A 17,422-nucleotide genomic window follows, 5' to 3' on the forward strand; every position below is an offset into this window, starting at 1 on the left:
AGAGTTGGAGACTGCATTTGCCTCTAGCACCAGGTTATTTTCGCAGCACTGTATTCAGATAAATGTTTGAATATTTTTGGTATTTAAAAACCAAGTGCAAGCCACAAAGCTGTGAGAAGGTTATATAAAACCTCACTTGATACACAGTACTGTAGCTTCATAAGACCTTCATTGGCTGAAGTGAAACATTACCCATTGCACAGGTCAATTAGGATGTGTTCGTGTTTATGTGAATAAATATTATTGTTATTGGAAGATGTATAAAATGCTTCATGAGGATTTCATCTGCCTATTTCTTGGATATACTGTAGCTGTGCTGTACAGTGTCAACTGCCTTCTATAGAGCATTGTACATGGCACTTTCCTTGCATGTAAGCTAAGTAACCTATGTAAAAACTGCATGCTATTAGTATGCTGGTCAAGTCCCATGTTTCTATGGTATTGAGAAAGACATGAGACCAAACCTCCTGTTCTAGCTGCATGATTCCTCTAAATTCAAATTCCACAACACTTAGGATGATGCAAACAAACATTTACAACACATTTTAGACTGTATTAACAAAAAAAATGAATGTACAGTTTTGGATGAGTTTCTACCACACGTGGAGGCCCCATGCTGAAGTAATACAGGATGGACAGATGTTGTGTAAATATGTGCTGTGTATTACTTGCAGTAACCTCCAGCATTTCCCAGTATCATTGAATAAGCACCAACACACCACAGCTAGTAGAACACTGATTATCAAAAGAAAATGTTTTTTTGTCTGTTGGTCCAGAATATCGTGTGTGTATAATATGAGTGTTACTGTATATAGTTAGCTATGACATTCTGTGCCATTATACCACTTGCACACTGTAGGTCTAAGCCACTGTGAGGGAGTGGGTGTACACATTTCTTTGTGTGAGTGGCAAAGTCCACCTCCAGTTAGTGTGTGTGTGTGTGTGTGTGTGTGTGTGTGTGTGTGTGTGTGTGTGTGTGTGTGAGAGAGAGAGAGACCCCCTGGAACTCAGCGGCGAGATGTGCGCTCGTTGCCACGGGAACGCTGGCCACAGGTCTTGCAGCACTGCGCCTGAACAGTGGGAAGGTGGCAGCGGCCGAGCCACTGCAGAGTCTGGCAGAACCGGAACGTCAGGCGGTTCCGCAGACAGGTCACACCTTAGGGAGGGAAGGAAGGAAGAAAGAAAGAAAGAAAGAAAGAAAGAAAGAAAGAAAGAAAGAAAGAAAGAAAGAAAGAAAGAAAGAAAGAAAGAAAGAAAGAAAGAAAGAAAGAAAGAAAGAAAGAAAGAAAGAAAGAAAGAAAGAAAGAAAGAAAGAAAGAAAGAAAGAAAGAAAGAAAGAAAGAAAAAGAAAGAAAGAAAGAAAGAAAAAGAAAGAAAACGTTACTTCCTTCCTATGAGTCTTCAGTCGCCGTGCAGAAAATGGACAGGAAAAAAACTAACTCAGGAGACTATGGAGCACATAGTAATGTATAAATGGTTAATCGTTGGCTGTAGATATACAAATGGCTGTCACTCTGATGCTGACGACGCTGAGGAAGGTCATATAGGCTGAAACGTTTGTTGTCTGTCTGCCAGTGACATGAGCAAGCATTATTTTTCCTAAAAAATTAACTCCATGAGTGCTGGTACTTCTCTGGATCTGTTCCCCTTTGTACCACATTAGAATCCTCCACATCACTGATATACGTTCTCTGCAGTCAAGGCTGTGAGACATTTCCTGGAAGTCTTGAAATAAGATACCAGGATGGACTGTTAAGAAGTTGGTTTTGCATATACGGGCTATGCTTTTGACAGATACATGTATTTAGGGTATGCATTGTAAATTAAAAGTGAGAATATTATATTGACCTAAAGTGTAAAGTGCTGGCGTGGAAGTCAGGGGTTTTGTGAAGGGCAAGTATATGTATGGACAGAAACCTGCATTTTGAACATTTGGTTCCTAAACATTTAAAATCGAATAAATCCTTTTTAGAATTGGCCAAACACAGGTCTGAACAGCATACAGCACTACGATCTCTTCCTTTATCAATGTAAACCCAGCAAACCATCAACTTGTTCACCAAAAAGTCTTCAGAATTAACAATATTAATGTATAAACAGGATGCCAAATTTCAGACAATGAATGAGCCACTCTTATCTTTTCTGGAACATAAAGGCAGAGACATGGAAAGCACATGGAACTAACAATCCCTTTAAGTGTTTCAGAACCATCTCTAGATGGAAACATGGCATGCCAGTGGAGTCAGGCAGTCCAGTATGCACTTGTTTAAGGGAACCTCACTGATTGGCAGCCTGTCCTCTCCACAGAGCCACCCATTCATCCCAGCCCTCGAACCCTGCTGTCAGCACAGTCTTTTCCCCATGGTGCCAGATCACAGACAGCGATGACATCAGACGGGTCAGAGGTCACAGCTACAACGAAATCACACCGTATTTCCTGTATCCGTCCTCCCCTGTTCCTTAACCCACTTCCCCAATAACTCCTTCACACACACACACACACACACACACACACACACACACACACGCACGTACAAATGAATGCATAAACATGCACACATACACCCACACACACTCTCCCATAGTCGACTTCCTCCTGCTTTTCCACTCTCACTGTATTGAGCCAATACATCTGTCAGTTATGGTGCTGTACAGTGCTTGTGACAGTGGGGGTGGTGTGTATGTATGTGTGTGTGTGTGTGTGTGTGTTTGTGTGGAGGGGGGGGGGGTTCTTTTCTGTGAAGAATGGAGTTTCTTTGTGGTTGTTTCAGTGTGACTTAATAGACCATAGTTGCTTCACGTGCGCCACTGGGCATCCTTTCACTTTATTTATTCCCCCTGCTACTTTGAATTATGGCTATAGGCTATTTTAAGATGTTTATGGAATAATCCTATTTGAGGATTTAATTGGTAATTTTAAGTAGCCCTACTTTATCTTTTGATGCCTATTTGAACGGACTGCATCAATTGATCAATGCACAGATTCCACATTACCCAAGTCTGTTAGTTCGTTTGGGATAACGACAGTAATGTGAGTTTTTTATTTTCTCTTTCCAGCTTTACCCTTTTCATCAATAAAACATTTTTATAACCATGTCTAACCTAGCAACCACGTCTAATAAAATATAAAGCTCAAGTTTTATAAAGCTCCATTTCCACCACAAACAATTTAAGTGTTTCCATTTCACCAGGACAACAAAACTTAGCCAAGGGGATGTAAACACCAAAACTCAATGCCAGTTTCTTGCTACATTAATGCTTCACAGACTTGAGACCAAATCTCTACGAGTGTGGTAGTTGTGAGTAAAGCTGCATCTCTTCTCTCCTCTTTACAGGGACAGAATGAAAGAACTTATAGCCTGGTCTAAACTATGTCTGAAAATGACCAACAACCCAGCTCTGTGGAGTTGTGATCCTATTCTCAAAGCCTTAGGATAGCAACATCAGCTCAAACTTCCCAACCACAGAAATCAAACCCATTCCACTTGTATGTTCCATAAACAGAGCAGCTCTTCTCAGAATAGTCTTAACTTAGCAAGTATGCATTGAAATAAACATCTCTAGACCAGTGACCAAACATCTCACCTGCATGAAGGATGTTTCTGAAACATACACAAATACTACTGAATCACATACCTGCATATACTCTAGCTTACTACTGTACTTCCATCACAAACTATAGCCATGAGCACACCATCACTCCAAAACCAAATCAGTGTGGTCAAAAAAAGCTGCTCCAGGCCCACCGATACACATCAGATTTTAGTAAGCTAAATTATTCACCACCAAGGCAATTTCCTCATAATTTCCCCAATGACAGCCAAGTAAGTCAGTTTCAATAGAGATAATTATGTGGTGTGAAGCAGGAGATATCTTCTCTCACAGAACAACATGACTGGAATGAGGTAGGGTGAGATTAATAATAAGCCACACTTGAGACTTGAGACCAAACCTGTGGTAGTCGCGTCAGCAAAGCTGCTGAGAAGTGACACTCTCACTAGTTTGTATTCTGTGAAAATATCAGGGGACAAACGCAATGAAGTCAGATGTAGGGCTGACCTCGATTGCTAGACACGTCATTGTTTTATGAACTAGGCTAAGTCCCACAGTGTCTAGCCTACAAGTTGAAAATAGGCTTCCTATTGTCATTGTAATGCTTTTTACTATGTCATTGTCTACATTTTGCATTTTGGGAGAGCAGAGCGCATTTGCCATGCCATTACATAGGCTATGTTATCATTTGGATTATTACTATAGGCCCTGAGGCCCACAATAAAGATGTTTATGATTATGATCAAATTAAATGATATAATACCAGCGCATTTAATTTAATTAAATCATTGGGATAAATGGGAGGCTTCATGTCCAGACTGGCGCAAACTCCAGGAGTGGAAGCGGCCTACTGGGAAGCAGGCCTACATAAATATTAAATGACTATATATCCTAATAAAATACAATAACATATGCCAAATACGAATTATTAGTTGGTTACTAATGAATAATCAGCCTAATTTAGAAATGTATAGGGCTGGGGAAAAAAGTGGCTGAAAAAAAAAAAGGGCCCAAAATAGCTTGGTTGGAAAAAAGAAGAAGATGCCTGTCAGTCAAGATTTTCTTTGGTTGAAGACAGCCCTAGTCAGATACCTCCCTAAAATGGTGGCACATTTCTAATGCTCTGGTGTTATTTTTGTCTTGAGCAGATGGAGGTATGGATGAGAGAGCGCAGAGGCAGGTTTTGAGCCACACAGACCAAGGAAGTGATCAGTCATTGTGCGTACAGTATGGACTTCAGCAGGCATGCTGATAAACCTTTGTTGAGTATAATATAGCCTAGACTTTCCTTTGCTCAAAAGTGATAATTATTTGCATGCATGTGCGAAACATCTTTGCGTGCTCAAATTATCCCTGCACGGACATGGAATTTTGGCACAAAAATAACACCATAAATAACAAAAATAACCTGACATTGCTCCATGATGTGTGCTACCATACCGCAGGCTATGATATCCAGGTAGAAATTGCGCAAATTGGTTGTCTTTTTACCCACCATACTGTATGACCAATAATCGAACAGCATTTCCAACCACATAGCTTTTGTTTACAATTTCTAAACCGTTTGAGTATTAGCCTTTATGAACGCAAATCAGACCAGTTACAGACTCACAGACTTGGTGTGTCACCACTAAGTGTGTGAGGGCTTAGGGCTGTCCCATTGTCAGATCATCAAGTACATGAGGGCTTTCTGGCAGACATTTTGAGCCCTTTATGCCCCCTTACCTAAGTCTGCACTTCTGCAGACTTTGCCAAAGGGAATTACCCACAGTTCATATCGTTGTGACGTGAAACACGGGGTTACCTGAAGAGCGGCCAATAAACAAGCATGGACAGATCAACCAACCCTAACGTTCACGTTACAAAACAAACATTTTCAGCTGGACTTGCTTATCTGCAGCCTTATAATTCGGTTATTTTGGTTTAGGTATTTTTACGGATAGGTTATCAAACCCATGGGTTTGTATAATTTGATTTATTTGAAAATATGTAGGCTATGGTTATAAATTACATCGATTGCTGTTGCCCAGTTTTCCCAGTTAAAAGCAGCATGACATTAATCATCCATTTCGGTGCAGTGTTCTTTGAATTGAGATTTCCAACATGAACATGGAAAGAGTTGTGAGGTGCAGAAAGATGTGAGTAAATACTCTTGGATTCATCACAAACAAGAATCACAGGCAGTAATCTAGTTAGCTTTTGACCACAAAATTAAATGATTGTTTTTGTGAAACCATGGGATTCATCATTATGAGGTGCAAACTCATCCAATGGTTTCCGAACATGTCGTGAATCAGATAGAAGCTTTCCATAAAACGTTCTTAGGAAGAAATTTAAGAACAGAACTTAGGAAGATATTGTTGAATGAGGCCCATTGTTTTCATCCATTGCAGCTCTTGAGGTAGGCTACAATTTTTTTTTCTCCAATGTCTCTTGCTGTCACAAAGGTTTCCAAACCTTGGTCTAAACTATATCTATTGATGACAAACAACCCAGTTCTGTTTGAGTTTTGATCCTATACTCAAAGCCTTAGGATAGCGACATGTAAACACCAGATTCCCAACCACAGAAATCAAGCCCATTCCGCTTGCTGAGTAAGCATGAGGCTGCTTTGATGCACATGTCCAATAAACAGAGCAGCTCTTCTGAGAATGGTCTTAACTTAGCAAGTATGAGTTTAAATGAAGATTTTGCTCTAGACCAGTGACCAAACATCTCACCTGCATGAAGGATGTTTCTGAAATATACTTGTACACAAATACTATTGTAATTTATAGATTACTAATTTCAGTCACTTTTATAACTGACCTCCATACTACTGTACTTCCATCCCAAACCAAACCAAAATATGACTTTTGTAGGGGGTTCTAAGAAACCTGTTCCAGAACATGAAGTCCATCAAAATTTAATTAGCAAACACAGCTGAGGCAATTAATCATAATTTTCCAAGCAACAGCCAAGTAAGGCCATGTCAACAGAGATACTAGATTATGTTCTGTGAAACAGGAAGTCTCTGGTTCGATGGGCGGAGCAACGTGACTGGAATGGTTAAGATGAGATGAAGTGGGGCAAGGTCAAACGAGGACAGACTGCAAACCTTTTGACTATTGTGGTTACTACTGGACCTTTTCATCCTTGGTTGACTTATCACAGTGTTATCACAGAACAGCCATCTTCAGTGAAAATTAACATCCAGTTTATGGCATTAACTCAAAAGAGAACATTATCACACATAACAGGTATAGAGTTTCAAGTGCAAATTCATAATAGCTGCGACCACATACAGTACGTGATTGTGCAACACACGTGTAGCTAGGGCTGGGTATCGAGTTAAATTAGCAAGAATCGATTCGATTCCGATTCACAAGGTCTGGAATCGATTATCACGATTCGATTCGATTCAATATCGATTTGGTTAGTGTTACTAAAACCTGTTTTTTTAGTTGTAACCTTAATTACATGACTGCCAAGTTATGCAACACATCAATACTAGGGCTGGGTATAGATACTGATTTCCAAAAAGGAATGAATGAATGATTGAATGAATGAATGAACTATTCATTCCTTCATTTATTCATTCATTCATTAAATAAAAGATCGATTTTGGGATTCATGAATCAATTCTGAATCATTTGATTCAGAATCGATTCTGAATTGATGAATACATTTTTTAAACCCAGCCCTACGTGTAGCCAGACCCGACTTTTGCAGACCAACCGAACAACTAATCAACCGACAGAGCAAGCTATAGAGCTGCTAGTCACAGCTAGAAAGAACATGTGAGATGAGTTTATGGTCAAAATTGTCAAATTATTAGCATAAAGTTCTAACTTTATAACGCCACAAACCACAACATTTTTTACAAAGCAACTTGTCCATACTGTATCACCCTGACGGAGAGAATACCCAAGAATACACATGAGCGATGGTGACTGAATCCGGTTAAGCGCTGATGAGAAGAGTAGTTATATATCAGCATTATGGTAAATGGTAAATCGACTGCACTTAGAGTACAGTATATAGTGCTTTTATCCAAAGAGCTTTACAATGGCCTCTCATTCACCCATTCACTCACACATTCACACACCAATGGCGGCAGCTGCCATGCAAGGTGCTAGCCTGCTCATTGGGCGCAATTTGGGGTTCAGTGTCTTGCCCAAGGACACTTCGACATGTGAACAGGAAGAGCCGGGATTCAAACTGACAACCCTGTGATCATTGGAAGACCCACTCACTGATGGAAAATGGACAATTTAATTTCCTTTTCCAGATGCAAATGCTTTGACATGGAACAACATGGTAATAGGCTACACATGCCCAGTCAGTTTCAATACTTGTTGATAATAATTGTTGAAAATTGTAACCAAATGTGTGATAAAAAAAAGAAGCCAATTTCTCCACAATCTTGGATTGGATCTCTTAGCTGTTAACATGCACTGGAGACATGCATACGGTGACCAGATGTCCCGATTTGACTGGGACAAATATCTGTTTGTCTTTAGCGTATATCCGAGTATAGTTTCTTTGTTGTACTTGAATGTGTTTGTCACCCTCTAGCGGTTGTAGAACATGCGTAGTGCTGCTTCAAGCTAGATCAGCCCAGCCTGTTCCTAATCTGTAGCAGGTACTGTTACTGTTTCTTCATCTTGTTTGCATCTCATCTGACCAGTCTTTTGTCTGCTTACATCTCAATCAGTCCCACCTGTGCTCAATCCAATGAATTCTGTCAATCAGTGAATCCATGCTCAGTCCAGAGTCCCACAACTCATTCCCATCACAGTATGTAGGCCTAGAGAGATAGATAGATAGATAGATAGATAGATAGATCTAACGCCCAGCCCTGACCCAGTGCTGCTAAGCAGCTAGAATCTAGAATTGTTCATTATTATTCATACTGGTTGGCTGCTTTTATTATGTCTACAATTCATAATGCAATCAAATGCATTGAGCTTTTATGTATTTTATTTTCATTCTTATTCAGAAGCACTTGTAGGAGCTATATAGCATTATCTGAACAGTGTAAATCACTCAGTCCAGTCAGTCGTCATCATTAAAAGAGCAATCCTCTCTTTCGCTCTCAATCTGGATTGGATGTGGAGCTGAACGTCTTACTAAGATGCCCCCAATTTTGGTCACAATCTCCATGAGATTCGTGCCCACCTTCCTCATAGTGAAAGAGCCATTTCCCTGATTCAGCATATAATCTCTCACTACAGTATCTCCCAACAAATCATTGGTTTTATACAGTCTCTCTGAGGAAACGTTATGCTGGGAAAGTCCATCTTGCATCTGACTCGCTGTAGGAAATAAGTCTTTGCAAGGGTCTGTTTGAACATTACCACATTTGGCTACTCGTAACTATTCTACATGCTAACACTGCAACCCTCATGGGTAGGGCGTAGATGAATAGCGAGCCAGACCGATTGAAAGAGTTGCCTGAATTCCAACTGGAGTAAATACCAGAGGTAAAGCCAATTGGTAGATTTTCACTCACCAGAGGGGGCGCTGTCACACTCCTTGATGTTACACTTCTGGGTGTTTTCTGGCCAAGGTTCATGGTCGCACTGAGCGCGCTCCTGCTCCTGCTCTTCCTCCGTCTCGGCCTTAGTGTTGACGCACTTGACCAGACGTCGCTGCACGCCGCCGCCACACGACGCAGAGCACTATAGGACGCGCAAAGAAGCTCACACTGAGGACACACTCACACAAACCATCACATTGACAGTAACATGTCATGTATTTCGACACTATAACATTTCAACATTGGGCCATTAACACTGGGGCAGTAGTGACTTGTATAAAAAGCACATGATAAGAGACAAACTGCCACATCACCAATACTAGTGCATAAAAAGTCCTTAGGGACAAGGTCAGTGTTATGATATCAAGGTCAGTGTTATGATATCAATGTCAGTGTTATGATATCAAGGTCAGTGTTATGATATCAAGGTCAGTGTTATGATATCAATGTCAGTGTTATGATATTGGCCGCGTTTCCCGATAAAGAACCTTCTTAAGGAACCCTTCTTAAGCAAGCCTTTGTATGGGAGTTAAGAAGTACTTTGGAGTGCTTCTTAACTCGTTCGGGAAACCCGGCCATTGTCTTTTAGGTTAGTTAGGTTAAGTTTAGTTTGTTTGATTAAGATTCGTTTGTGTTAATATCAGTGGATTGTGTCTAGGAAGGGCTAGTATTGACAGTGTACAAGGGGGTATCATGTCGTGCTTGTCGGGTCCAAGCACGCAATCGGGGCCGAGGCCTGGAGCTCATGAAGTCAGCAGAGCTACAGGTGAGGACACGCCGGGGAGAACGTCCACTGAGGCCGGGCGCCATTGAGAAGACACATTGTCGAGTGCTGGAACTACGGTAAGAGACCTCAACCTCTGGACACAGGATGTTTTGGGAGGCTTTCCACCCTCCCTCTTTCAGAACTTATGTACACCTGGATTTTAACCTGAGATATACTGTACAGAAGGAGCTGGTCCAGCCGTGAGAGGAATTGCACTGAGCAGCCCATCATCACTTAGGGTAACATGTAGAGTATCACAGTACCACTCCACTAGGCCTGAGATGGAATACAGGGAGCGATAAGCTAGTGAGGACGTTTAATAGTCAGTAAAAGACAGGACATTTGTTTCCACAAACCAACACGGTATTATATCATCTAATACGACAGGATTTGTGACAGCCATGTGCAGAAGCACAAACCTATATGTTATTATAAGATTATTATATCATAGTAAATTATAAGACATTTCAAGGAGGAAGGAAGCATTTTACTAGGTCCCTGGGCTGTGGAACGCATCCATGACCGCTGTGCTGTGGGTGGGGCCAAATCAATCGTCATCCTCCAATCACAACTCTTCCAATAAAGCCCTCAAGATGAACATATGTGTGACACATAAATAAACCTTCCAGTGGAGACCCCTTTAGAAAGTCTGGATGTGTGTCTGTGCAGTATGTGCAAGCCCACACGTGTTGAGCAAAGGTTCTGGGTATGAAAAGACAGGGTGATGGCTGTGTGGGGGTGGGGGATGTATGGTTGTCTGTTAGTATATGAAAGTGTGTGTGTACAGTACATAATGATTATGTCAATATGTACTGTGTATGTATACAATGAGAATATGTGGGGATGTTACTGTACATGACTAATGTGTGCACGGGTATTTGTTTAGTATTTGTGAAGTGTGTGTGTGTGTCTGTGTGTGTGTGTGTCAGCATGCGTGTGTGGGTGTGCACATGCTGCAGGCTCTCTGAGGTCAGAGGTCAGCCTCCTCTTTGGTGGATGGTGTGTAAAGGCTCTGGAGGGGGTTACTGGCTGTGTTGATGTGGTCAGTAGCGTTTCTAGTTTATATGCCACCCTGGGTGAACCTCCCGCTACGGCACCCCCGACTTTCAGTTTCGTTTTGTGAACGTGAAATGAACGGGCTTTCGAATAATAGACTGTCGGCAAGTTGTTGAGCGGGGGGGGGGGGGGGGGTGTTTTCCTTCTGTTTTCTTTTTCTGCTCTTCTTGCCGCCCCCCACGAGATGCCGCCCTGGGCGGTCGCCCATGTTGCCCATGCCTAAATACGCCACTAGATGTGGTTGAGGATTAAAGACACTCTGAATCAAAGGCCTGCTGGGCAGCTGTGGTGTGTCTGAGGCAGGAGAGAGGGGTGGGGGGACATACATACGCCTGGCCTGACTCGTACTGGAACTGCTGGGTGATCAACGTGAGATGCAGGCTTGAGGTATGCATGTCAACTTGCTTGAAATAATGGACCCCCAATCACGTAAATGATTAATGCTGAATGCAGCTTGGTAACATAATTGATGCGTAGGTTTGTACCAATATAGCTTACAGTATTGTTGCATATTGTTTTGTTTTTAGACCAGCAGTGAATGTGTTTGTGCAAATTGGGGACATGTAAATGTCCAACATATCATTCAGACATGAGGACCCCAGTTTGGGAACCTTTAAATGTCTATCTGAGTACCTCCAGTAGGCATGGACGGATCATCATGAGCACAGGCCCTGGACACACATTCTCCATGGGCCCTTACATTCGCAAATAGTAGCCTACTGTCCAGTAGTTCCCCCCGGGCCCAGGTGCAGAGCGCAGGAGCGGGCCCCGTACAGGCTGTATATAAACCGCCCCATGCGCTGTGGTGAATACATAGAGCACAAATCATCAACAGCACGCAGCCAAGAGGTCAGCCCCACTCACAGCTCATGTGTCAGTAGCAACGTTCAGAAACATTTACCTATCGCTAATAGGTACGGCACGGCAGCCAGTTCATCAAGCAGGCCTACTCACTACTATTGGAAGGGCACGCTGTGAGACTCACAATGCGCCAAGTCATCCACACTGCACCAACTCCCTCGCCCAATCAATAATATTTACGTTTGGAGACTGAATGGGGGGAGGGAGAGCTAACAGAAAGGCTGTGCTAACCTCACTAAACAATGAGGAAAAACTACTGTAAATACAGTATGTGTCTGATTCTGGCAGTTTGGATTTTCTGTGTTCCAGATTGTTCTAGTGTTTATATCCACTCATGTTGCTCATATTGTTCATTGAACTTCTAGCTAGTAAACAATGTCCGCCAAGTGATTGATGATGACGTAGACTACAGATTTTTGGGCAGAGCATTGATGAGCAGAATGTTTCACCCGGCATACATTGGAGGTGATTAATTCATTCCTACATTGGCTGAATACAATGTCTAACCCTTTAGGGTTGGGATTAAGGTTGGGGCTAGGGTTAGGTTTAGGGTTGGGATTAAGGTTGGGGCGAGGGTTAGGTTTAGGGTTGGGATTAAGGTTGGGGCTAGGGTTAGGTTTAGGGTTGGGATTAAGGTTGGGGCAAGGGTTAGGTTTAGGGTTGGGATTAAGGTTGGGGCAAGGGTTAGGTTTAGGGTTGGGATAAGGGTTGGGGCTAGCGTTAGGTTTAGGGTTAGGCACTACAGTAGCACAACAGAAAGGGTTGCACTTTGCTAGGATCTGACTTGTAACACTTTACTAACACACAGTCTTACACTCCTCAACCCACAAACTAGTGCCTCCTGTCGTCCGTGCTCCTGGCTCATTTCTTAATTTATTACACACACTGCATCTCCTAATTGCTTAGGGCCAGGGTTATATGCCTGACCCCAACCCTTTGAGAACACCTCCTCTAGGACTGATAACATAAGGGAGTAGGTGCCAGGGCTTACCTGCCCCTCATAGGGCCACATTCTTTTACCCTAAACATAACCCAGCAAAGAGTGAACTACATAACCCAGCAAAGAGTGAACTACATAACCCAGCAAAGAGTGAACTACATAACCCAGCAAAGAGTAAACTACAGTACGGCTACAATTGCACTTGTATAGTTAACTCTTTACTGTTTTCCATCCACGGTTAAAAATGGACACAGGCTGACATGTGAGGTTTCTCTGTACCGGTAAGCAATGTGCATATTTGCCAGTGTGAATGTGTGTGTTTGTGCCTGTGAATGTGTGTGTTTGTGCCTGTGAATGTGTGTGTTTGTGCCTGTGAATGTGTGTGTTTGTGCGTGTGAATGTGTGTGTTTGTGCGTGTGAATGTGTGTGTTTGTGCGTGTGAATGTGTGTTTGTGTGTGTGAATGTGTGTGTTTGTCATACCTGTCCCCAGGAGCCAGTCACCCATTGGGCGCATGGTTGGCTGTTACAGGCTTGGATGTTACTGGGCAGAAGGTCCTCGTCACACCGATCTTCCTCTGGACAGGTGACCACACGCTGCTGCTCCCCTCCCCCACACACTTCAGAGCACTAGTACACACACACACACACACACACACACACACACACACACACACACACAGTACAGTGCACACACACACACACACAGTACAGTGCACACACACACACACACACACACACACACACACAGACACACACACACACAGACACAGTGCACACACACACACACAGTACAGTACACACACACACACACACACACACAGTACAGTACACACACACACACACACAGTACACACAGTACACACACACACACACACAGTACAGTACACACACACACAGTACAGTACACACACACACACACACACACACACACACACACACACACACACACAGAGCTCAATATCAGTCATGTTGGAGAGCTGTAGAGCGAGGGAGGGAGGGAGGGAGGGAGAGAGAGAAGGATGGAGGCTGATCCTGACCTGTCCCCAGGAGGAGGTGTACCAGTCCAGGCAGGGCTGGGTGTTGCAGGGCGTGCGTGCTGGAGGCCTCGGGGACACAGCCTGGCAGTGGAAGGGTCGGAGAGGCCTCTGGTCCCGGGTGTCAAAGCACTGGACTTCACGCAGGTTCACCCCTCCACCACATCTCTTGGAGCACTGGGATGGGATGTTTCACAATCAAAACGTTGGTTAATGTCAGAAACTCTAGTGTTGCACCAGTTACTTACAGAACTTCTTGAATTCCATGATACATTCAAGATTTTGAATATTTTGAGTAGATGATCAAGAGGCATGCCAACTTTCTACTGAATAAACATACAGTGCAGTTGAGGTTAGGCTTAGTGCAAATAAAAGTAATGTTTTCGTCCATAGTTAGGGAAACTCAAAATAAAGCATCAGTCAAGAACCCCCTCCATGGGCTCACCTGGCTCCACTCCCCCACCCCAAACCCCTCCATGGGCCTCACCTGGCTCCACTCCCCCACCCCAAACCCCTCCATGGGCCTCACCTGGCTCCACTCCCCCATCCTCCAGGAGGAGCAGGGGCGCAGGTAGCAGCGGCGTGCGGGGGCTGGCCTCTTGGCTGGGTCACAGTGGGGGTCCCGAGCCGTACTGCAGACCACTGACCTCCAGATGGCACCCAGGCCACAGCTGGTAGAGCACTGTGAATAGCAGAATGTGGAACAATGGGGCATCATTCCTGTCTTTCCACTGTGCCGTCTCTTTCCTGCTCCATGTCCAACCTTGTCTAAACGCTATGCTCCTCGTCGGAAAGCAAATACCTAGGACATTGTAGAACCGCATGGCAATAAACGGTTTCTGATTCTGAATTCATATTTCCCATTTCTGAATTGAAGATTTTCATATTGATTTATAGAAGATAGAGTTACCAATGCACCAAATTTGGATAAGCAAACAGAACTAATTGTATGTCAACTAGTTGTTATCAAAGCACTTTTGGTTGGAAGTTTAAATACTGCTACTTTGTGTACACACACAATTTGACATTGAATAAATAGAAATCTAAGCATCTTGGTTAGGTTATATAATTCATACATGTAAAAATGTAAGTGTGTTCATGTATCCTTGTTTACCTTCTAAGATTGCCCAAATACTATTCTCTTGAAACTGTCTGCAAATACGTACCTATGCTAGCATAGTATGTGAAGCACAACCAGTAAGATCGGCTAAAAATCCTCCATATGTGAGTCAGAATGTGCCAACCCCAGTAATTTATCAGCCCTTTAATTCAATTCACTGGAGAGACAGACAGAGATTATGCCTGTGTTGGCTTTGAGAGTGCAATGCACTAGACATATCAATGATTTAATTCCTCAAACAGAAAAATAGACCATATATCTTCATGATGGAGATTTTTTTTCAAGTCAGGGAGAGGCTATTTTATCACCCTAAGGCACTTGTTAATCTGGTAACCTGAGCCTGGGGTTGTAGGGAGTCAGTATAATGAAGGCGGACTGGAGCACTAAAAGGGACACTGCTGAGCCTTGTTCCTCCCCCATGCCACATTTACACCAGTAGAATGTGTGGAATGCATGGCGAGCAGTCACTCACTGCGCTCCAGTTACCAGCCACCCAGTAGGCAGCTGTGATGACTCGGGTAGGCACTGGGGCAGATCGGGACCCGGGTGTGGAGGTGTGGGGTGGCAGTGTGGGCAGCGGGGACGTTGGTCTCATGTCGTCCTGGGGAATGGTGGTGAGGCTGGCGGTGGTAGTGGGGGTGGTGAGGCCAGAAGGGTGTTTGTGTGTGGCCAAATGGTGGCTTGCACCCCTGAATCGCATCCTAGGGGGTACCTGGATTTCATTGTAGTCTGTCTCCATCCAGACATATGAGGATGGGGGTGGAGGACTAGTATTGGTCCTACCAGAGAGAGTTTCCTCAGTGGGGACAGACGGTGTGTAAATGTCTTTCTCAGACTTGGCTGTAGCTGCAGACTGGGTCTGGGTTACAACAGACGGAGGTGGAGTTTCTGCATCTACTTCCAGATGTGTAGGAGGTAGGGGGGCGCCAGTTCCAGTTCTCCATGTGTTGTCATTGGCATTCTCATGGTTTCCTGAGCGTGGATAGAAGAGAGTGGTGGCCAGAGGAGGTGTCTCCTGAGAGACAGGATGTGAGGTCACTGTGAGGTCACTGTCAGTGACCCCTAAACTGCCTTCTTTATCGGCGTGGCGATCTGTATCAAGCACCTGTTGATCAAAGTCTGTCTCTTCAGGGAAAAGGGCATTGTAATAGCCTTCTTCAGTCGGGTTTGACAGCACATATGGAGGAGAGGTGGTTGGATGAGTCTCTGATGTTTCATCCCATTGAGACAGAGTTGTGGTGAAAAAGCTTTCCTTGTATGTCTCCAACTCAAACATAGAGCCAGGAGGAGGATGTAAAGGCGGTACTGAACTATCCATTTCTACTCTGGAGCTAGAGAAGTGTAGTCCAACTGTAGTCTCCTCATGGAAAGTGTCATCCAAATCTCTCTCATCCTCTTTCTCCTCACTCATTGCTACTGTGGAGAGACTGACATCTTTGTTCTCGTTTCCGACTGGAGTAACGGTAGTCGTTTTAATTTTCACAGTTTCATCAATATCTTCATTATGACTTCCCTCAGGTCTGAAATGTCCAAAAATGTCACTGTCCCCAAGCGTTTCCTCTCCATGCTGGCCCCATTCTGGGTCCTCAAGGGCCACTTCAGGGGTCAATACCGGGCTGGGTGCTGTGCTGAGATTTTGAGGCCGATCAACATTACTGTTCCTTTCTTTCCACTTTTGTGAAAATCTAGTTGTTGAATCCAGCGGCAAAGCAGTTGAGGAAACGGGCATAAAATAGTCTTCTGAAAATAAATCATCCTCCTCATCTGTGTTTATTTCAATGTGCTTCTTTATTGGTTGATTGCTTTTGTCCTCAACATTGTCCATGAGTTCCTCATGTTTATCATCTTCCAAAGTATTGGGAGTCATATTAGAATTCTTGGCAGAGGTAGATGTGGGAGGTATCGTAGTTTTCCTACCGTGTTTAGGCTCCTGTTGTGGATTTATTCCAAGATTATTCTCTTGGCCTTTTCCATTGTTTCCCAAGTCAAAGTCGTATGATAAGTCCTCATGGAATTTGATGAAGTTATAGTCATAGTAAAAGTCGTCCACCTTTACGCTATTCTTGATGGTTTTGTCTGGAGTTTTTTCTATGTGATTTTGCTGGGAAAAGTCTTCCTCTATGATGTTATTCAGGTCGTTGCGATCCTTCGGCTGTGCTCGCGTTGTGCTGTATTTGGTCGGAGGGTTGGCATCAGGGATGGAGTTTATTTCGTTGAAGACTTCCTTGCTGGACGAACCACTTCCGGACCAATCGCTGCCACCCAGGATCTGGGGACAGTCCTGCAGGTAGCAGGAAGTGACATCACTGGGCTTCTTTCGCGGATCACAGTCGACGCCGGTGTTTCTGGAGCAGATCACGTTTCGCTTCTGCACGCCACCGCCACATGTCAGAGAGCACTATGGGAAAGTAGAGGAGAGACACAGATTCAAACCCCTTCTGGTTGAAAACTGGTGTGAAGTATCTAGAAGAGTAAAAAATAATAAGAAAGTCGCACACTTAAACTGTCTCCTCTGTTGTGATTTTGAATAGACCAACATTTCATCAATGAGCCTAGAGAAGTAAATACAGC

The 17,422-nt window shown here is 43.6% G+C and overlaps 1 protein-coding gene across 1 annotated transcript in view; it reads right to left on the reverse strand.

Moving 5' to 3' along the window:
* Positions 1-1,007: 1,007 nt before the first annotated feature.
* Positions 1,008-17,422, reverse strand: part of adamts7 (a disintegrin-like and metallopeptidase (reprolysin type) with thrombospondin type 1 motif, 7) — a gene marked incomplete at both ends in the record, with an annotated part of 73,449 nt that continues 57,034 nt past the window's right edge. Inside the window, 6 exons of the mRNA XM_084437338.1 lie at positions 1,008-1,156; positions 9,047-9,215; positions 13,178-13,324; positions 13,735-13,908; positions 14,261-14,413; positions 15,324-17,249. Coding sequence (XP_084293464.1) covers positions 1,008-1,156; positions 9,047-9,215; positions 13,178-13,324; positions 13,735-13,908; positions 14,261-14,413; positions 15,324-17,249 — 2,718 coding nt within the window. The remainder of the gene's footprint in view (positions 1,157-9,046; positions 9,216-13,177; positions 13,325-13,734; positions 13,909-14,260; positions 14,414-15,323; positions 17,250-17,422) is intronic.

This window comes from Borostomias antarcticus (assembly GCF_949987555.1).
Source record: "Borostomias antarcticus genome assembly, chromosome: 4".
In the NCBI taxonomy this organism is placed as follows: Eukaryota; Metazoa; Chordata; class Actinopteri; order Stomiiformes; family Stomiidae; genus Borostomias; species Borostomias antarcticus.